The 23,257-nt window shown below is 40.7% G+C and overlaps 1 protein-coding gene across 14 annotated transcripts in view; it reads right to left on the reverse strand.

The window, feature by feature from the left end:
- Positions 1–9,823: 9,823 nt before the first annotated feature.
- Positions 9,824–23,257, reverse strand: part of LOC116995801 (solute carrier organic anion transporter family member 1A2-like) — a 41,010-nt gene continuing 27,576 nt past the window's right edge. For 13 of the 14 annotated variants that reach the window (XM_033058780.2, XM_033058774.2, XM_033058779.2 and 10 more), the window contains 12 exons: positions 21,821–21,953; positions 21,002–21,108; positions 19,114–19,260; positions 18,729–18,827; positions 18,069–18,302; positions 15,911–16,075; positions 14,886–15,081; positions 13,936–14,101; positions 13,183–13,367; positions 12,587–12,651; positions 11,378–11,495; positions 9,824–10,560 (listed from right to left, as the gene is read on the reverse strand). In XM_033058780.2, coding sequence (XP_032914671.1) covers positions 10,401–10,560; positions 11,378–11,495; positions 12,587–12,651; positions 13,183–13,367; positions 13,936–14,101; positions 14,886–15,081; positions 15,911–16,075; positions 18,069–18,302; positions 18,729–18,827; positions 19,114–19,260; positions 21,002–21,108; positions 21,821–21,953 — 1,775 coding nt within the window. In that variant the 3' untranslated portion in view covers positions 9,824–10,400. Of the gene's footprint in view, positions 10,561–11,377; positions 11,496–12,586; positions 12,652–13,182; positions 13,368–13,935; positions 14,102–14,885; positions 15,082–15,910; positions 16,076–18,068; positions 18,303–18,728; positions 18,828–19,113; positions 19,261–21,001; positions 21,109–21,820; positions 21,967–23,257 lie in introns of all 14 variants that reach the window. The other variant, XM_033058788.2, reaches the window with a different exon arrangement.

Consider the following 23,257-nt stretch of genomic DNA (forward strand, 5'->3'; position numbering starts at 1 on the left):
AGCCAGGCTGAGCAGCAGCACCTGCCCCATTCCCAAAGCAGGATGTGGTATCCCTGATGGGATGTGCCTGGCTGGCTGCACAGCAGCACCCGTGAACTGCATCAAAAGGCTGCAAGATGCTCTGTGGCCAAGGACATGTAAGGACACCCAGAGAGAGTGTGCTCAGCCACCTCCTTCTTCCTCCAAGTAGTTATTTTGTGTGCCAGCCACTTAAGAAACTGCAGAATTTTTAACACTGGCATCCTGCCATGCTGGGGTGAAGCAGATGGCAGCTTCCACTGAGGATCTGCCTCTTTTTCACCGATGGAGAAAGCTCTGCAGGAGAGCGACCCACTTGTCAACACTTTAGTTCGGCTCAGCTGCACTGACTGAGCTCCCCTGCCAAACAGAGCCCCAGCCTGGAGCACACAATCCCAAGTGCCAGACTGTCAGCCAGGAGACCATGTGGGCTGATGGGGCTGCAAGGCTCAGGGAGCTCCAAGTCACATCACGAGTTTCCTCTGTCACGGAGGGAAAAGGAACATGAATTCGGATTGATTGTACCCTATTCCTGCTGAAACATTCAAAGACAGCACGTGCAAAAAGAGGGAACAAAACCAGTTAATCCTCTGCTTCAATACACAAAGAGTTCTTACAAGTATGATTTGTATATAAGTTGTTCAGTCTTTTTCTTGACACCAATTTTTCACCTCTGGAAAAGTGCACAGAGGATTTGGGGCTGCTAAGCCAAGCAATCATTTGATCTTGTTTACTAATACCAGCCCCTTTAGATCCCAAGGAAAACTCAAAAAAAGACCAAGACACAAGTGGCAAAAATAATTTCAAAGTGCTCTTCTATGACCATTTGCTCCTGTAAAACTAAATTGGGCAACTCTTCACAGGCATCATGCAAAATTGGTGCCATCTAACTCTGAAGTATGGGAATTCCCTCCCCAAGGATGGGACCCTGCTGAGTAGTCTTGTGTAAAGACCTCCAACAATAATAGTACTAGATGAGAAGGGTTATGATCTCTTCAAACTGTAAGATAGGTATTACATGTATGCTTATATAGCAAACAACACTGTTAACCTCGGAGAAATAGACATTAAAAATTATTCCAATGCCTAACACTTATTAGCAAGTTGTCCCTTAGCATTTAGATATAATTTGTGCTTGAATTAATTACGCTTATGGAAAACAAAATGGAATCTGAAAAAAACCCCAAGTTTTTGTCAGAACAGATATAGGACTTCCATTCCGAACCTCCAGCACGTGCTGAAACAATGTTTTAACATGAATAAAGGAATTATTGTTTAGATGCACCCTAGTCTTAGAAATAAAACATCACAAGATTTGAATAGCCCAAAGATGGGATTGCTTTCAAAGCTGACAAGAAGTAGTTTAATGGCCACTGACAACCTTCAGAAAAGGGATGCCCACTTGAATGTATGCCATTGGAAATCCCCTTTTACAAGTGTCTTATGTGCAAGCTAAATTAAAAACGAGCTGATTGAAAAATTTAGCTTCTAAAAATCACAGCTCTTTTTTGCAACTGAAAGTTTGTATCCAAAGAAAACAAACAAGTCTGTAGTGGGATGCAATCCAAAGGAAATAATCTTCAAGTACCTTACTATTGATGTCTTCTCAGGCCAAGATCTCTGATGACCTCTCCAAGCTCTAGTTCACTAGAGGGACCTGCCCACTGCCTGTGCCAGCCCTGAATGCAAAACGTGCCTGAGTCAGGGTAAAAGGAGCATGGAGCTGGATCATTATTTCTCTTCATGAGCAGAGAGCAGTGGAGAGAAACCCTTGTAAACAGGTAACTCTGGGCACTTCCAGCAGCACATGTGTGCGAGGAGTACACTTTCAATCTTATCTCCCTGTGGATGGCAACCTAAAGCACAGGACAAATTCCCTACTGCAAAAAGAGCGCAAATCCCCTGGACTCCAGTAAATTTCAAAGTCATAGGAAGAACTCTTGTGACCATTATGATGGGCCTAAACAGCTATGGCTTATCAAAGTGGTGGATATTAAAATGCTAGCTAGCTCTTCTATTCAAAAGTGCAATAACAACAACTTACTAAATAATTCTCGAAAGGTTTTCATCGTGTCCTTGGTGGGAAACATAGAAGGAACATCTCAACACCAATTTGTTAGTACATGCAGATATTATAAACTTACCTTCGATTTTTTTTTAAAGTGAAGTTATCTTAAAGTACTTGATAAATCTGCAAGTCTATTATTTATAGAACCTAGAGTTGTTTTCCTAAGAAATGGTGTTTTAAAAGTCATTAAAGAAAACTTAAAGCTTTGTGCTTTCACTTAAAAAGAGATGGATGTGGGAAGCTTCAAGGAAAACATTTCCTAAATTTTCTTCAGATCAGTACTTCCCTATGCAGTCCCAAAGAAAGCTTACAGTCACTTTTTGAAGAAAACATTTTACAGAGTCTTGGTTTTTGATAGAACTATGCATTAGGAATTTTTTAAACATTAGTTTCAGTAATTGGTTTTGAGCAAGCTGGGTTTTCAGTTATCTAAAGTAAGTATATTGTGAACTATCATTAAGTCTGTTGTGCAGCATAATCTCACACAAACATCCCTTGAGAATTTCTTTCTTCTACTGAGGAATGTAACCATATCACCCTCTAAGATCTGGAAGTCAGAGGTATCATTGATACAGCTCTACACACTGAACAAGTGTTCCACTCCAGGAAGCAGCCTGGTTCTTTTTCACCCATCATTGTTACAGAACATCTATAAAGCAAAAGCAGGAGCCCCGAAACAAGTTTCTGACATTCAGCTACACAGGACCAACGACAACTCAATTTGCAAAAAATAGTTCTTTGCTTTTTGATTTGTTAATGTCCCAAATTATTGAAAAATCTCAAAGGTAAAAAATACACACAACATCAACACGTTAAAGTAGTATACAGAAAGGCAGTTTTCAAGGAAGCAAAACAACATGCCACCAAGAAGCAGTTTTCAAAGCAATAGTATGTTGAGCATGACACAAATTTCAAGCATTCTTGAGACAAATCATAATGTACTTTGTACACATAAGGAAGGTACAGCCTTACTTTAGGGAGGTTGAATCTAGTAAATACCTCAAGAATATAAAAACAAAGAGAAAAAATTAATTTTAAATTAGATGAGAAACTATTTATTAAAATAAAAATCTGTTAAAATAAACAAATCTATAAAAATCTATTAAAATAAAAAGCATGAACACAACAGGGTCCTTTTGACACATTGGGAAAGGTTCCAAGAGCAAAATCAGAGTATAAAACAATCTCCAGATAAGTCATAGAAGTCATGCCAACTACATTTTAAAATTTGACTTGGCAAACACCCATAAATATGTGCCAAAAATAATCTTTTACTGATGGTAAGGACTGTGTAAATTTGGTACAGTAAATAAACTTAAGTCAAAAGTGTTAAACCAACTCCGTCAGGACTAGAATTAGAAGCATTAATTGTTCCCATCTGTTCATTAGCAACCCTGCCTGCATGTCCAGCACTTTATAAAGTGACAGGAGTTTAAATCTCCTTTGACAGTCCAGGAGTTCCCATTTGCAGCTTGCAGTGCAATTGTTATACCCGAGGCAGATGCCCCAGATGTTTCTTCTGCTGTAGTGTCAGTGCCAGGGATGTCAGCACAGCACCCTCTGCTTATTGCCCTCCCTTCCCAGTGACCACAGGCACCATTTTATATCCCAGAGAATTACTGCCAGCCCAAAACTCTGGGGGAGAAGGTTTTTTTTCCTTTTCTTCACCGTGCATCAGGGAGTTATCCGGATCCCTTTCCATGCAAACACAAGTTAATGGATCCTCTTGGTACCTCTTCTACCTGTGGATTTTTTAAATTTTTTTTTTTTTGCACTAAAGACATATTCAGACTAACCTCAATCTTGGCACTGTTCCCATCTCTTAATTTAAAACTATTATTGTGAGTCTGTGATAAAAACAGGGCAAATGAGCATTGACAGCTCAGTTCAGGTGTCATTTAGGGCACTCAGGCCTTTGAATTTCACAGCACAATTCCCTCCCAGTGACCTCTGCACTTGGAAGACTGGACTGCAGCCTTGAAGTGGCTCCTCTCCACCTGCTATGCCATACACTGTGAAAAACTCACACATCAGAAAAGGGAGGGGGAAAGGTACCGATTACACCACCTACACTCAACGACGGCAATGGCTCACCCTCAGAAGCACGAGGGTTTCTGTGTGATATGGATTTCTCTGGGATTTATCAGCTGCAGTACTGAAGGAAAACAGCTCTCCCACACGTACCACTCTTTATGTCTCCAGGTGTTTACTGCAGTCGTAATTCTTTTTTTGAACAATACCACTGTCTGACTCTGTGCATATAATAGCAAGTTCATGATGTTCACACAGAAATCAGAGTTGGAGAACTACCAGCTCTCCTCTTCTCTACAAAGACTTCTAATTAACACAAGAAAATCCTATACTGGATCTTAAAGTCTGTGGGAGAACAGCATATAGCTGAATGCAGCCTCTACTACTCTGGCCTTTCTGACCTGAAAATATAACAAGCTAAATTAACAGAGGAACTTGGAAACAATGAATAGTTTTGTCTTTCCTATATTTGAACTTGGACTTAACTTCACTAGCATCCAGGATGGGATTTCAGATGCCAGGCTTCTACAGAAAAGGAGTCCAAATGGAAAAGCAAGTCATTTAGTAGACTGCATCTGTTAAATTCAAATGCTGGAAAATTGGCAGAGACCATTAAAAAGTTGTCTATGTCTGAAACAAGTTGCCTGTTTGTGTCTGCATGCATATGTATGTGTGTATATATGTATGTACGTATACACACACATCTGAAAGGAGTATTCTTGCAAGATGCTGGTCATGAAACTAGAACTCACAAAGCAGCAAATTGTAAATGCTACTATCCTGATGTACAGACTCACTAGGAAGAGCATTTGGAGCACAATGGGAGGTAAAAAACTGCATCACCCCCACCACCAAAAGCAAAACAAAAAAACAAAACAAAGAACAACAAAAAAAACCCCCTGCGAGTCATGTGCTCTCTTGGGAATTTTTTTAATTCTGAAAATTTCTGCAGAAACTTAAGATTGTTTTACATATGACTGTCTTAACATCAGAAGGTTTTCTTGAGAACAAAGAGCCACCATGGTGTACCAGCCAGCACACAGCTGCCTGCACTCTAGCCATCCAGAGACCTACCTTGAAACAATAGCAACAGCCAAGGTACAGCATGAACTGGCCCACTGTGTCTCATTAACCTCAAATGAGAAGTTTGTTTTTTCAAAGCTGGTTTTGGAACCATGTAAACGATAAACTCACAAAGCCAGGCAGGCTTTCCACCAACACAGGGTGGGTCAAGGCCTTTTAAAAAGCACGACTTCTGGAACGAACTACTTTTAAAACACTGTGTCCCACCTTAATGGGGCGTTCTGCCCTCCAGGTAAGGGCCCTCCTCTTGCTCTGCAAAGGCTGTAGGGATTCAGCAAGCTGTCACCCATGGACACACACATGAGCAAAAGCCCTGAGCACCTCTCCTGGAAATTAATAGATAGAAATTAACATGTCACACTTCTGGCCTGGAGCCACAGAATGGTCTCTTTTAAAGAAGAAAGAAGCATTGCAATATCTGAAATTTAACCTTCCAAAGGAATCCTCGGTGTTTCATCTTGTGATTTACAAAATACCCTTGATTCCCTGGACAAAGCAAGAGAGGGGCAGTTACCAAGTAATTTTCCACATTCTCAGAGAAAGTCCTAAACAAAGAATGTTCAAAATCCCAAGCATCATAACTGGGAACACTTCATGCCTTATAAAGAAAGGAAAAAACTAACAACAATTCTGTGTGGCCAAAAAAAAAAAAAAAAGGAGCCGTAGCTACGAACTTGTTGCTGGATATAACCAGTTTGTTTCACATGATCAGAATTACATAAACTAAAAAGTGAATTGCCTTCTTTGCATGCCAAATGCCGTCCCTAGTATTCTCAGGGTTTTTCACTCCACAGCCACAGGTTGAATTGGTTTCTGGTGCCACAGTTAGCTTAGATGAGCAAAGTCTGTAGAGAAGAGCTATCTGCTAAAACTCTACTCGAGATAGAAGGGTTACAGAAACAGTCCACTGTCCACCACAGATGAAATTACAGAAAAAGAATGTTAACTTCAGCTACCAGCAATACCTACCTGATATTGTGATGCTCGCGTTTTCAGAGGTTACACATACCAGCATAATACATTTGTATTGCAAACACAAAGCCAGCATCATATCAAAATCAGATACAACCTCAACCAAATTATAGTGTAAGGATGCAGCTTTGGTCATCACACCTCCCTTCTGTCCACCAATTAAAATTAGCTCGTCAGGTAACGTATTTTCCTCCCAAAGGACTAATGTTCTGTCAAGAAAAAAAAAAATCACAATCACAGCTTAGACAATACACTCTGTTCCATTCACAACTGTTTATCATGCGCAACAAGAATAGGTCTCAGTTCTTAAAAGTTAGGGGCAGCAGGGGGATAATGAAGTTCCATACCAGACACAGGATTTTTTAGGATACAGATAACCCTGTAAAATTATAAGTAGCCAATGAAATTAAAATACAGACAAAATAATTAAAACAAAAAATCACATAGCCTGCTCATGCACAAAGCATTAACATTTTTCAGTGAGGCTGAAGACTTGTTATTTCTTTGAAAATGATGCCTCAACAGCTGATGGCAGTCAAAAACCCCAATGGAACATCAAAGATTATTAGAAAAGACTTTGAACACAAAATGCTAGATAAACACTGGTGCGCACAGTTCGCGTATCATTGCCTTTAAAATACCTCCAAGATCATCACATTGCCTGACAAACCTGCAGTGTTTGTTTCATCAGTGTTTGGTAGCATCCATATCCAGGTCCAAACCCAGTCTTCCACTTGGCAGCCTTAAGGACCAAAATTCAGCTCCTGGGTACTTTACTGGGTTGAAATTTCGGTGACAGAGACACATGGTTGGCTGTTCTGTGAAAGCCATCTACTGGGCTCTCAGGCACTCAGAAAATAAATCTGCCACCCATTTTTATAATTTAATATTGATTTTATCAGCTCAGATATTCATACGTTGTTGCTTTATAAACTTTACACCACTGTTACTTCTACTGCCATAATTCCCATTTGTGGCTTGTGCTGCCCACAGGGCTGACACAGGTCTTAGTGCTTGAAACATCAGACCAGGATCAGATCAAACATTCAAGCATAATGAATGTCCTCTAAGTACTTTCTGTACCCCACCTCTGTTCAAATGAGGGTCACAACAGCATCAGTTTGGGGCCACCTATGTCCAGTGTCACAAATTTAAACAATAAACATCAATAAGTCCATTCATTTTTAAGCACATATTTAAATGGATGGCTGAATCAAGGTTAGCATGTGAAAACTTGAAGGAATACAGTCTACAGCTCAGCTTTACATTTGAAGGCCTAGCTTTAGGAGTACAGTAGTTTCACGAATACAAGCCGCACGGATTATAAGCCGCACCCCCGGTGCCTCGACAATGTTGCTGTCTTTGTCAATAGATAAGCCGCACCCCGAATATTAGCCGCACTTTCGTTCGTCGCGAGAATCCGTGCGCAGTTTTCACAAATTGGCCAATTAGTAACAGGATCGCGGCATAGCGGGCTTTACTGGCTCGGGGCGGGGCCAGGAAGGCTCGGCCCGCTCATGGTTGCTGACGGGGCCGGGTGGCCCAGCTCAGCGCCACGGCTCGGCGGGGCTGGCCGGGTGGTGCCACCGCCGGGCTCGCCGGCCACCCCGCGCCGCGTTTGCTAGCCCTGCCGGCGGGCTGCCGCCGCCGCCGCCGGGCTCGCCGGCCGCCCCCTCCCATCTGCACCGCCGCCGCGTTTGCTCGCCCTGGCCGGCACTGCAGGCCCCCGCACCGCCGGGCTCCCCCACGCTGCTGGCCCCAATTCTGCTGGGCTTCCCCCGCTGCCAGGCAGCCCCACCCGCCGGCCTTCCTGCTTCTGCCATGCTCCCCTGCACTGCTAGCCCCAGTTCTCCCAGGCTCCCCCGCCCTGCTGGCCCGGCTCTGCCGCCCTCCCTGCCCTGCCCTGCTGGCTCAGGCTCAGCCGCCCGCCCCCCACACCGTTGGCCCCGCCTCTGCCAGGCTTTCCCACCTCTGCCGGGGCCGGCCGGGCTCCAGCTTGGCTTGGGGCTGCCGCGGGCTCTCACTTCCGTGTTGGCAGCTTTTAGAATTTTGTTAATGTATTAGCCGCCCCGGAATATTGGCCGCACTTCCGGGTTTCCACCAAAATTTTGGTCAAATTGGTGCGGCTTGTATTTGTGAAATTACTGTAAATTTCTAACCTCCCAGCCCAATCCTAGGAATGTCTGTGGTACCAGGCATGGCATACCATACAGGATTTAGGAGGATTACCTCTGTTTCCTGGTTTTCCTCTGGAGAAGCAACGTTAACACCACAGGTTTATGCCCAGAAGCTTCTCTAAGGAGGCACCAAGCACGCAGCACGGCCTACCTGGGCACACAACCGGGGTAGGCCCCTGGGAAACGTGGCCTCTTCACAGCTCCCTTCTTAGGCAGGTGAACCAGAACAATTAAACACAACATCAATATATCCACTGAAATGCTAAATTTAACACTTGGAAATGCTCCTGCTGAAGCGGTCATTTTGTTACTTGGAAACATTCCTATCTTCTTCCTTCCACTTCAAAACACAGCGAGTTAACTAGGCCTGACCCTTGGGCAGTGCTTCATGTAAGCAGCACAGATTTGCCTTCTTAACAAAGCTCTTTTGTTTCTCACAGCTCTGAAATTCTGGTGCTCTGTAACTTTTCATGTTTCCCAGGTTACCTTGGCACCAAGCTGTGACTAAACTTCTGCAAAGGATTTTTAACTCCAGCTTTGGAGGAATATGACCACAAGAAAAAAGAGCAGCTTTCAGTGAATGCCCCATGCTAGCAAGAACAACGCTCCAAATCAGCTTCAAATTTCCACAAGCTTTTGGAAAATCTGTGGTTTAATAAAGAGCTGCATTCTCTGTTCTGCTCTGTTCCTGGCTGCATCACGTCTGTCTTTCTTCTGCTTCCCTTCCTCATGTTATACCTGTTCAGCTCTATCATCCAATACACAAAGGGAGACAAGGGCTATGACAGATCTTTTCAAAAGAATTTGTTTTAAGGATCACTTGTATTTGAAGAAGTTTAGAATTATGGAGCAGATTTCCTGTTCTGTGGGAGGAAATTTCTCTTTTCTCACTGATACCACAAGGACAGGAAGCAATTCCAAGCACACATATGTCATTAAGACACCTTGAAGTAAACAGATTGTACCTGAACTACTGGACTACTGTGGCAAAATATCCTTCCTGCTTTTTCATGTCTGCAAAAGGTCCTAGGTGGTTTAAATGGGTGAGGCCTGTACCATGTAGAATAAGTAAGTTGGAAATATTTGCAGGTGCTGGAGCACTGGTCTGTGGTAGTTTCACAAACCCCCTCCAAGCCTTAGGCACTGCGGAGTAATAAGCCTTAAGCAGTTATTGCATGGACACTATCAGGCAGACCTAAGGGTCCTCTGCACTGGAGTCAAACATGAGGCAGTGCCAAATTAGATCCTAAACCTGGAAGCATTAAACCACAAAGATACCTTGTATGACTTATAACACCAGGATTTTCTTTATAGGTACTTTTTTTTTAACTGAGACATTTAAATATCTAAGGACGAAAAACCCTCAGACATCCCAGGGCAGCAGGTAAATGAAGCAATGAATCCCAATTACCTTTTTCCTTGTCAATGCTCTATGCAATTCTTAAAAAAAAAAAAAAATCACCATAACAAAGCATTTACCTAAAAATTTAATTTTAATTTGTTATCATTACCACAACACCCAGACCATGTAATAAACCAGGTTTTCAATATACTGACCACCTATACTAAGCAGAATAACAAACAATCCCTGCCTGGAAGGATCAATATCATCAAATAACATTCTGGAAAACTGGGGCCTGAAGAACTCACAAATGCCATCTACAGTCAATGCGAGAGACTCTGAGGGAAATCGTGTAAGAATTCCAAGATGAAATCTGGCATCACTTGGAGTCAAAAGCAAAATTCTCTCTAATTTCAGTGAAGCAGGACTGAACACATGTTTCTGCTTCACAGCCCCTTGCTCAGACAACTCAAACCTGGCATTTCATAAGTTTTCTTATTTCTAGTCCTTGTTCTTTCACACCAAACATTTTTCTCATGCCTTGTGTTTACAAACTGATACTTTTATAATATAAGTAGGATACAACTATGTTTAATTCTAGTCATCTCTGTCCAAGTGGTCATTAGTTGAAATACAAAATTCTTCACAAGGATATACCCAATATTTACACAGGAATGTTTTTTTCCCCAACATGTCCTTCTATGAAATGCTACTTCACTGTTTCTTGTTCTTTATCTTGCATTTCCATTGGGGCATTTATTAAGACTAACTTTTCAGATTTCAGTCTCTTCTTTAAAATGAGGAGAACTAGTGTGCTTGGGATGTAAGACACTCCACGTAACACTGCTGGCAGGCCAAGATAGAGCCACCTGAAATAAATAATGAGTTTCATTATATATATTTGTATTTATAAAAAGAGGGCAAAACTATTCAGCAAACATTGTTTTGTGAAACCATTCTAACACTTGTGCCCTGATGATTTTGGATCTCACAGAAGATGAGAATGTGAGAACAGAGAAGTAAAATGACCTTTTACATCTCCCAGTTTCAGGCAAATGATTTAGCCAGTCAAGTCAGGCACCTGGTACTCTAATGGCTTTATCCATAGGGAAAAGAGATTCCTGAAAGGGCTCAGACTACCTGGTAAAAATTTCTAAATATGCATAAGACTATTCTTCCAAATCAACCTCAACACAGTATTAGAAGGAATTAGTATGAGTCCAATAAGATTTTTCTTTAAAACCCCCACAACCATCCTTGAAGGACCACAAAAACCTGACGTGCCCAGTATTCTGGGCCCAATTCTGACTTGAGTAACTGTATCTTATTCAAGTACTGTTTCAACCACTTTCTGTTCAAAGATATTACAGTCACTCATTAAAACTTCTTCCCACATGAGCTAACTGCTTTTCATTATTTTTATCATAATTCAGTGTTTTTAAGGCTTGTTCTCATCAAAGGTTATTATGAATGTTATGGCACCAGAACACTTCTGTTCAAAGGCTTTTCCAATGTCTGTGTCAAAGGTTGCACTTGATAAATAAAGCCAGTGCCAAAGAAAATTGTGTCCTATCTCTAACACAGGGGCAGTTTGTCTGCCAGGAAGACAAAGTGCATACAATTACATCTCTAATGCATGCAATAACAGAGTAAGAAGGAAAAATGAAAATAAAGTAGAAAATATACCTGTATGTGACAATATCATACATCCTACATGCTCCTTCTCCACCACATGTCATAGTACCCCACTTCAAGCAAGTGGTGTCTATCAAAGCTCCAAAATAAATGGGTGATGGAATTCCAGCTACAAACAATATTAGCAATGTTTTTGTGAATAGCAGTTTTCTTCTGGATATCAGATACACCACAGAGCCTATGCTGTTTGTCACCTACTCCATCTGTACTGTCCTCTTGCAGCATGAGCCACATCCTCTACCCATCTTGTTCTCTCTCTTCTTCCTTATCCACCTACCCTCAGCCAAAGATGACCAAACATTTTTGTTAAACAATATCCACATGCTACAGTACGGACAGTGTTTGCTACTGAGAGCTCCAAGTTTGCACCCACCAATGACAGGCAGTGCTGCCTTCAACACAAAAACAATAAGCAAGAGTGGTGGAATGCCAAATGGCTTTCCAATGAGCAGTACATGTAGTCCCATGTCCTGGTTTCTGCTGGAATACAGTTAATTTTCTTCTTCACAGCTGGTACAGTGCTGTGTTTTGGATATGATATTAGAATAAAGTTGGTAACACCCCAATGTTTTGGTTGTTACTAAGGAGTGCTGACATCAAGGAGTTTTCCATGTCTCATACTCTGTCAGTGAGGAGCTGCACAGGAGGCCAGGGGGGAGCATGGCCAGGATAGCTGACCCCAACTGGCCAAAGGGATATTCCATCACCTGGAATGTCAGGCTTAGTAGAAACACTGGAGAGAAGGGCCAGGGAGAGACCAACTGCTGCTTGGGAATGGGATCAGTATCAGTCAAAAGATCACAATTTCATTCTGCATCACCTTTCTTTTGTTTTATTCCTCTGTTTTTCCTATTATTTTACTTGACTTCCATTACTAAACTGTTGTTTACTTAACATCTGTGTTCTACCTTTTTCCCCAACTCTCCTCCCTCATCCACACAGGAGGAAAATAAGTGGATGCATAGTACTTTGAGCCTGACCGGGGTTAAACCAAGACACCGGTCTATTATCCAGCATAAAAAAAACCGCAAACAGCAAGCAGTTCTACTTTGCCATGCTGCTGAGAGCAGGAAAAAAATAAACTTAAATGCTTCCTGATCAAAGGCACTCCACAGAAGCAATGACTCATGTGCCATGCCCATAGCCCTGCTGTGATCCTTCTCTAACTGCTCTTCTGAAGTGTGTTAGATATTTTCTTACCAAATACTCTTGAAGCCAGCCCATGGATACCCACTCCAAATGACTTCTCTTCAGGCTTTAGAGACCTGTATGATAATGGCATTGTACACTTATTCATAGAGATGACATTAGAAACATGATTAACCCTTTTTTACAACCAAGTTCTTCATCACATTAGGCCCAAACCATTCTAACAAGAGCATTGGTTGAAAGATTTCATTATGATCATTAGGTAATGGTTGGTGAAAAGTTCTTTATCTAGGACTGCTAAATCGCAAAAACAACTTGTAGAAGTATCATCCTCTAACCGAGGCCAACACAAAGTGCAGGGTAGTTGTGCCTTAATCAACATCGTGTTCCTGTGATTGATAAACACACAGGTATCACACACAACTCAATATCCCAGTGTCCTAACTCAGTGGTCCTGCATTCTTTCAGGATCAAGCTGATATCCAGAACCAACATCAGACACGACACTAAAACTTAACAGCACACAAATGACATGAGACTTGTCTGCTCTTCCTCCTTCCATGTGCAAACTAAAAATCTTGTAATTCCATGGAGAATTAAAAACTCTAAATAAAAAGATTTCTTACAACAAGGAAATTTTACTGTACCTTATCAAGACCATGTATCCAGGCATGGCTGCTAAGGAAAAAATGAAGCTGCAGACTAATGACAATATTAAAAAATAGTGGAGCATCTTGTCACAGTTTTCATGTCCATCACACTGGCCCAGAGTTGCAGAGATATTCTGAGATGAAACCCCTGAGGTTGCAACACAGGTGCAGTTTTCAAATACCTGTAAAAGAGTATTTTAATCACACCGATTGTCCAAACTCACACACCGAGTGGCAAACCCATGCTGGTAGCATTCATCTCACTGTCTCCTGCACTTGAGTTTTTTCTTCATGAGCAGCACTGCCCTATGGCCTCTCTCCCAGTCTTCCAGGCACGGGTCTGGCCACCCACTATTTAGGGATAAAAGTTCTACAATACCTGGTTAAGTAATTTAAATCTACTGATTAAAAGAGATTGTTAAGTCCATGCTACAGACTTTGATTTTGGCTGAAACGTTCTTGGACACTCAGGTTTCCAGTTGGCAATACCTGCAGAATAATTTCTCACTCCATGTTAAGTATTTAAGACTACTTGCGTTCTTAGTAGAGAAGGATTCTTCTTCATTTTATTTTTTAATTTAAACTTAAACCAATTTTTATATGCAATTTGCAATTTCTAGTGCTACTCAAAGAATTTGTTCAAATCTTGCACCTTATAATATTCAATTAAATATACATGCACAGATATTCCCCACCCTATATTGGTCTAAGTATTTTTCACCTACTATATTCCATAGGTACAGTAATTACCACACTTCTTCCACTTCCTCTTGAGGATTTACACCCAGCAAGACAAGGTGACACATAAGTAATTCCATTGCTCCCACAAACAGGGTCCCATATTTTAAGCGGGCAGTCACAATCCATGTTGCAGCCATCCAGTAGAGTGTTTTCTGCATATGAAACTTGCTCTATTCTGAAACACATTTGGAAGATGAATAATTATTTCAATAGTGAGATACCCACAGTGACCCTTTGCAATGCTTCAAGTCCTATTCTAGCTCAAGCATTGAATCAGGACCCAGTCCCACATGTTCCTACCCTGAAGTCACACCTTCCTAACGGCCACTGAACTGTATTTTATTACATTATCATAAATTAAGTATGCATACCCTACAGCATTTTTCTCACCTATGGCATAGGTGTCTATAAGGGTTCCATCTACACCTCCATGTCCCTTTTACAGACACACAACAAAACCTAGTCTAGTGGAAAGTGCTCCTGCCCGTGGTAGGGAGGTTGGAAATCGAGGATCTTTAAGATGCTTTCCAACCCAAACCATCCTATGATTCCCAATGATCAAAGGCAGGCTGAAAAAAAAAAAAAAAAAAAAATCAAGAAGCTGCAGATAAAATACCCTCTAATAACTTGAGAGTAATCAAATTCAAGTAAACCAGTGTAAGATCAAGAGGGGGATTTTTTTCCCCTCTTTCTGAAATTGCACTCATGTATGCCTGAATTGACAAACAATTTTTATTTTCACCTGCAGTTACATGATTTCACTAATTGTATTAGTCAAAGAATTAATATGGACATGCAATTACATTAGTCTTGACATGGCTATCCTACAGTCTCATGCAAGCAAAAAGCCTTGAGAATTTCCAACAGGAAACTGGAAAGGAGTTCCTGGCTGATTCTTGACAAGAAAAATCATTCTGGTGTCTAAAGACTCAAGTCCCCTTGAGTTCCAAAGAACGTACCCTTGATAGGAAACTGTTAGACCAGCAACTGGTGAGGTATCACAGACAGTCCAATAGGCAGTAAAGTAGAGAAGGTATTCCAGCAAAGATACCCAAAAAGCTATCTTCGCAGCCTGATAGCTATTTATCTTGAATTTCTTCATGAATAAGCCACCAGAAAAATACCCAACGCAGAGAACTGGTAAGTTGTAAACACCTATTTAAACAAGTGAAACTTCCATGTTAAAATAAAGAAGACCATCAAAGCTGCTCTACTGTAAGGTAGCTAGACAAGTAGCTACTACAGCTGCCCTAAGGGAAGGTTATTTGGCAAAGATTCAAGGAGTGCCTGCAAACTGAATAATTTCACTACAAACAGAAATGCAGCTCTGCAAATTTCATTTGACATCCAAAACCTCTGCCAAAGTCAACAGCAAGTAAGAACTGCTTGGGGAATAAGCTACAGGGTAGGACTAAAATAATTAATTGGAAAATTGCAGTCTAGAGTTGCACTCCAGGTTCAACTCAAAAAACAAATCAATTGTTTCAATCCAGCTTCTCCAGCTGAGAAATGTAACAAATTTATATTTCTGTTAGTGCACATCTTAATATACATCTTAAACACTCTGAGCATCACAAAAAGGAGGAACAGACATGCAGTTTAGAGATGAAATTACTGAATCTGCTCTCACACTTCTACATTGATTGATACTTTCATGAAGCAAATTCTGACCGAAAGACACGTTGGAAGTGGTTTTACACAAACACCACATGGCTTAGTTTGATATCAGCTGAATTTTCTGAGCCAATCCAGAAGATGAGAATTGGATTACAAAATTCTGCACAAAAAACATTAGCTATTTAGCAGAAAATGCATTCACATTTAAAAATGCTTTGTAGTGGGATAACCCTCACCAGTAGAAGCATTTACCCTCAGAATGTATACGTTAACACACACGAACATACATATCTATGGAAAAATATAGGTATTTTGGATAGAGACATCACTAATTGATAGAACAGAGCAAACCAAAAGGCAAACATACCGATTAAGAAGATGGCATCTGATGCAGATTTTCCAAACTGCTGTTCCAGATATTTGGGCATGAAGGATATCATGCCATCAAAGGCACTGAACTGTAACACAGTTATGCATATAAATAACACATACACGGGGTTGTGAAACAGAGCCTTGAGGAAGGGGATGAAATCTGGAATGAAAAAATGCCATGAGTTAGTGTGCTGCTTCATTAAAAGAATGCTTTTTCAGCATGGCTCTGGGGGAGAGAGGGGAGCAGAAATGGTCCTGAACTGGATCAGACTACATCTTGTGCTTTGCCAGACACCACAGCTCAGATTACCCAGGCTTAGCCCAGGGTACTCTGGCACGTCTTCTCTACGCAAAGATACCCTCATATAGACACACATACCTGTGCAGCTATTGCTTATAAAAAGTAATAAATCACAGCAGCAATAGCTACTGCCACATCTTTCCTCCCTTTTCTCTCATTTCATGCCCCAGAGCATTCATCAAAACTCCTGTCCTGCACTTGGCCCACAAAGGGGTGCAAACACACTACAGAGATGTGACAAACTGCTCCCGGAGACTTGAACACTGATTTTGGCTTTCGCTGTTGGGGCAGAAGAAGCCTGAAGAAAGCTGTGACCACAGTTATTCCCACCATCCTCTCAAAATCTCCATCAGCCAGTTTTCAGCCAAGGAACCATCTGAGAAACTCATTTACACAGGCCTTTTCTCTGCCTAATGCCCATTAAGTCAGGACTTCAACCATAAAAAAGCACCCAAATTCTCCTTTGTCTAATGTTCTCTGTTAATCAGTGTGCTGAAAGAAACTCTGCAGCTAAATATATGCATCTACAAAACAATAACTGGGCCTCAGTGAAAGTGGGCACCTCTTAGGATGGGGGTATATCTTTCAGAGATAAGCAAGTACTTCTTGTGAAGATCTGCGTGCAAATCTTTCAAAAATTAGTCAAGTATTAGAAACCCTATAAATAGGCTCCATTATTTACAGATGCAGTGACAATTTTAATCAGAGCTTCTTAATAAAGTTTAATGGTTATTATTTCTGTTTTAGGTTACTTTCAATTGTAAGAAGATCAAGTTTTGACTTGCAACCCCTGGTGATTAAGAAGTTGTCTGAATATGTCCTGGTCCATAGGCTCTAAGTGGTTAAACAGAGGTTGGACCAGTGACCTCCAGAAGTCCCCTGCAACCACAAGCTCCTGTGAAATGAAAAGGTTCTACATTCAGCATATTCAGGGATAGTAAACATTCACATCAATGCAGGGAGAGAATGATCATGAAAACATATGCACTAAGGACCCACAGCTGAGCTGGGAACCTTTCCTCTCTAGAACAGCATTTTATTCATGGATTCATTTAAGACTATGTGACAACAAAGACACTGTTTATCAAACTAAAATTGCAGTATCAGCCAAGACCTAAGCACTCACTCAGGGTATGGTGAATTCACAGGACCCAGCTGGAAATAGCAGAGAGAGGGAGCTGCCATACAGCACTTTCTGAAAATGAAGGTCCTGTCAGAGGGCCCTGAGCAGGACAGGATCAGGAGACTACTCCGAAGATCATAGCCTTTGACACAGTTTACTTACTTGCATTTCCAACCAGGAAATGTAAGAAGGATGTTTCCTTCAAATAAGGAAGGAAAAATAAAACCTCCTAGAGATACATAGATTTGAAAGACATGGATGTGAAAGCTGCCAGTGGTAGCTTGAATAAAAGTGAATAGAAAACATCTTTGTTCAACAGTAATTAAATGTTTAAAAGACTTCGGCTATGCACAATTTTATGTTGGGTTTCTGCTTTTCTGCATAGTGAATGTGGGGCACCAGCAACCAATATCTGCAACTCATCCACAGCTGACTGAGTTGTAATACTCCTCACCAGATTTCAGTATTTTAACCACCTCATGGGAAAAAAAAGACATACATACACCTGAAATGCAGGGGGGAAAAGGAAGGAGTCCAGATCCCAGACCTATGAAATCAGTCTCTCTCTCTCTCTCTGCAAGGAGTCATTCTAAATTCCTGCACAAAGCCTTTGAACTACAGAGACAGCAAAACAGAATAGGCATTGCGTATCTTGGGCCCATCTTTAATTACACAAGTATACAGAGTTCACACTAAAGTAAGAGGGAAATAAAACATAATGTAACTCACCTTTAGCAATTTCATACATGGTCTGTTTAGTTTCATTTTTATCATTTTCTTGCAATGGTGCTACACTTTTTTCATTTGCCTCTTCAGGTTCATTGGTTTCACCTTCCTTCACAAGAGACTTGGGCAGAAACCAAAACGGTATTCCCACAAGAAAGTTCAGCAGCGCACAAATCAAAATGCCCAGCCACCATGCTCCAACCCAGCGGGCATCAGTAGCTGTTATAGTTATCTCATCTACAATAAAACACAAAAACAGACATCTTGGATCACTTGATCACATTCTTTGTTATCATTTTGCGCTCTCCTAGTCATACGACAAAAGCATTTTAACAATTCTTAAAATGAGGTGCCTTAAAATGAAGGAGAACATTCTCCAGTCTTTTCTAATATTACTAATTTTCTGGCAAACTTCAGTGGTTTGTATTAAATTAATTCTAGCCCTTTCCACTGTTAAGCCAGATGACATACTTTTTCATCTAATAATTTATAAGCAGATTGATTTATGTATATATGAATTTTGTAGGCAGACCTTCCATTCTAAAAGAAACAGCAACAAACTCAGGTAGGATTAGCAAATACTAGCAAGAAAATATATTTTAGTTCTGAAAAAATACACGAACTATAGACCTAAAAATAATGTTTTCTATGTTCACCTATTACCTGCACCTACTGATCCGATGTCAACAAACAGCTCCGCACAGAATGATGCCAACAATAAACCAAGGAAGGGGCCAATTACAGTTGCTGTATGTAGACATCCTAGAGTAGGAAAAAGAACACAAATTAGAAGCCAGACATAATTATCTTAGAATTGTTACATATGGTTAGGACAGCTCTACTGGAAAAACATATGCACCTAAAAATGGTCTCATTCCAACAAGTTTCTCTGTGGTTAAATAACAAGTTCTACAATATTATTTAGATAAGGCAATAATTACTGTTTTCTGTCCTCCCTTATTAGACTGAAAGGCACAATAACACTCCTCGCTTTTGTTTTTGTGTGTGTGTTTGGAGGAGGGGACTTATCACAGGAGGGTAGATTTACCCAGGTAAAAAGGTGAATTCCCTGCTTTGGCAAAGTCCTCCAAGTAGGAAATGCCTAAAGGCATGATGGGCGTTTCACCCACTCCTCGAACTATGTTTCCAACCATCACAAATATCCACAGCAATGACCCAGGCTCCTTTTCACATTCTGTGGACAAAACAAAAAGTCAGAAGGAATGTTTTAGTCCCAACTATTAATGAAACCTAGAGACAAAGAACTGACCAATGGCTTAAGCTTTGGTGGGTAGGTCTGTCCTATTAAAATGACAAAAAAAGAACTAACTAGTCAAAATAGTTTACTTTCTTTTTCTCTTTGAACTGGGATTTCTTCATCCCATAACCTGCTTCAGATTCCACTGCTCTCTCCCACCTGACCATGCTGAGAATTCTCAGTGCAAACTCATTAACAAATAAAAACCAGCTTTGTTAGCAGCAACTGCTGTCTTTCTGGGTGACTGGCCATAGATGAAACCTGGATCTTGTTTCAATGTCAGATTGCTGTCAGCAAACAAGTGAAGCAATCCACATGCAGGTGAGGCCAAATTCAGTCCAGTTTTCACTTGATGCAGAAAAGGGACTCATATACATCAATATTGCAGTCTTGCTTGTCCATAGACTAATAGGGAAACTGACCTTACCCAAGGATATTTACAGGCTTGATGATTTGTGGGTTCTAATGTGCATATTGAGTGGCTGTAGATAATTTCAATTAAAATTATCTATCTTCCCGTGCCTTTATTCTTGCATGTATAAAATGGGAAAATACAGTATCTGAAATCTTCAAGTAAAAGGTTAATTCCAAGTGCTGCTAGGTGTGCACATTTCACAAATTCTTTTTGCAAAGATGGAAAGAATTGATATCTTATCTGACAAGTAGCCTTGGAAAGTTTGGAAGCTGCATCCACCACTAACTGGACAGGCAGAGGAAACTCCAGCACAATGCTATGGTTTGATGGCACTGCATTCAGACAGTGTTACAGCAGTGTGATTCAGCTTCAGCACACCCTGAAGGAACTCCACCACAAAGTTTAACTATGAACTGCAGGGTTTGGGTCACTTAACTTTTACCATCCACCAAACACCTAACTCTGCAGCAATCAGAAGGCTCACCCAAGATGTAATAGCAGTACATAGCATGAACTCTGTACTGGTGCTGGTATCCCCAGGTCTGTTCTCTTGCCCCATACAGCAATGGACATGCTCTGCTAGAGGTCTGGGGTCTCCTTTGCCCAGCTATCAAGGGATCCTAAAGGGATGGCTCAGACTGAATGCTTCCCTTTGAGGTAGCTCAAGACCCAGGAGCCTGATCCCATACCCTCAGTGTGATAATTTTGTGTGTCTTCATAACATGGTTTCCTCTGAGCCCTTAGATTTCCCAGTAGTTCCTTTACACGCACACTCCTAGGGCACGTACATGTTTCACTCTCACAGGAAAGTTTTAGCCTAGTTTAAACTGTTTTCTCTAAAGAGAAGGGAGATTCATATTTTAGTTCTAGATCTATTTCTCATTCTTTTATATCCTATGTGATACAATAAAAAAACATCCTTATACCTCTTACCCACTGCTGAAATATGTTTCCCACCTCCTCATGCGATCATAGGATTTCAAGTCAAAAAGAGGAACATTTGCCAGAACAACCTGGTGTCATACTATCCCAAAGAAAACTGCCAGGGATGTTAATTGCACAGCCTGGATAATGTGAAAACTCCATCAAAGAAATATTTTCACTCAGGAGCCAAAGAAACAAAGGCCAAGAAATTTCCTGACCTCTAGTTCCTAGGCCATCAGAGAGTACTGATCAAAACCAAAACCAATTGTTAATAATAAAAACCCATTTATTCAGATGCTCTAGACACAAACATTTTAATACACAGAGGAACAGTCATACCTGTTGATGGTTCCTCTGTAGGCAAAGAGGACAAATTTTGATTAACAAGGCATAGAGGTACCACTGAAAAATTCTCTTGTTGTGAAATGCTGCTTTCAATATGATACCTGTTGGAATCAAAGGAAAGCATGTGCAGGTCAAGAAGATATTAATGAGAATCATCTCATTTGTCTACCCTGGAGTAAGGGAGCTACCTATTAGAAGAGTGCATAGCTGTAGGAAGAAGGGAATCATTGCCAAAAGTTAACAGAGAGTACTGCCAAGGCTGTCAGAGCCATTCCACAACAAGATAGAAATATCAAAAAACACCTTCTTGATTAAAACCTACACAAGCTTACATTGGTTTTTGGTTTGTTTTTTTTTTTTAAGGCAAGTAAAAAAAAAATTTTAAAGAAGTTGAGGAGTCAGTACCATCAGTAGAGGCTTGTCAACACAGTATGCAATATGATCTGCCATCCAGGTTCCAGACAGATCTCTGGACATCACCTTCTATTGTCCATGCAAGCAGGTAAGAGCTAGCAGTGTCAAGTGACAGCATCACAGCCCACACCACTCAGGAGAGCCCACACAAGGGGCAGCAAAAGGATGAAGGCAAAGGCAAGGGAAGGTGCCCACCAGAGGGCTGACTCTCCCCAGAAGGCGATGACTGACTTTTGAAGCCATCTCAGGAGCAAAACCAAACAAAGTGCTCTGCAATGATTATATGGCATCCATGCTCAGCAAGGTCTCTCCCCATAAGCAAACCACTCAGTGGAAAGATGCATGGATTAATGCAAGTAAGGATGGCAGAGGTTGTGGCGAGTTCAACAAAACACTTACCTGCCAAAGAGAAAATGAGGAAGTGATATCAAAAGACATCCAAAGGACAGAATAGTGCAGCCCAAAGCAATTATTCTGGGTCTGTGAAGCTTTGCTCCGAAGTAACTCACAAATGCTATCAGTAGCAAGTTACCTGCAAAGAGAACCTGAATCACAATTTACAAACCAAAGCATCCCAACATCTTTCAAGGTGCAACACAACTTTGAGTCTATTTTGTAAGCTCAACTTGTTTCTTTTCTTGTCTTGCAAAAAGTATCACTAGACAGGGAACTGCCTACATGGTGCAGTAACTCCCTGCTATGTATGATCTTTTTTTGGAAGAGTTACATCACATGAAAAGAATATGAGCATAAAGGGCAAAATGGAAAACAGATCACAGTGAGATTTTTGAGTGCACCTTTATATAGAAGAAATTTCCCACTACTTTGCATAGAGATCAGGCCCAGGGACTGCAGAATAAAAGCTGTTTTAGGAAGTTACTCCTCTAGGATACCTTATTTTGTAATGTGTAGGGAAACATGGAAGTGCATATCGTAGTGGTTTTCATAGTGAAAATAAACACAAGAGGACAATAAAAAAGGAATTAAATATTAAATATTAATGAATCGCTTAAGAATAAAAAACAAAGGTCTTTTATACCTAGTACCATTTAAAAACAAATGTACTAAAATCCTTCATTTTCCTCTCCTCCACTTAGAACTAGTTAATTGTCTCCATTTATTACTATGCAACTAAGAAAAGAATCAAGCTTCATGTTATGAATCAGGCCCTGTAAAAATAGCAATTTGATAATTGCACACCTACTAATTTTGTGGGTTTTTTGTCAGAAGAACAAAATCATGTCTCTGGGTGACAAGTGCCATGCACTGAAAGAAAATAATGCCTTTTTCATGTAATTTCATAATTTGTAAACAGGCTTGTATGGAAACAGGGGCTTCAATGACTCTTCTAGACTACAACAAAGTTTACTGGCAGGCAACGTAAGGGGCACTAAAAGTAGAACAGGAAACCTTCTTTGCAGGTACAGTTGTACAAGTATGAAACCTTAAAATATTATTGAGTTTAGGTAAGGATTCACAATCCACTCCAACAGAGTTTAAACACAGGAATTGCAAAATACTAAATAGGATCTTAAATTCAAACAAAGTTTACATGGTCACTTTTCTTCAGAAAGATTCAATACACATCTCATAAACTAATTCTGTTTTGTTAGTTGCCCTGCCATATCTTATGATAGTGCAGAAATTAGCTGCACCAGTTTTTAAACCTAGATGCGCCCATTCAAGTGCTCCTATTTGTTTCCAAGGCATGAAATGGTTACATATGAGCTCCAAAGAATGACAGAGCTGGCCGCTATTGTCACAGACAGTAACTGAGCACAAATGAGAGTCACCAATACATGCTCATACCACATATTACAATTTCAAAGAACCAGA

The sequence above is a fragment of the Catharus ustulatus genome, chromosome 4 (genome assembly GCF_009819885.2).
Source record: "Catharus ustulatus isolate bCatUst1 chromosome 4, bCatUst1.pri.v2, whole genome shotgun sequence".
Classification (NCBI taxonomy): Eukaryota; Metazoa; Chordata; class Aves; order Passeriformes; family Turdidae; genus Catharus; species Catharus ustulatus.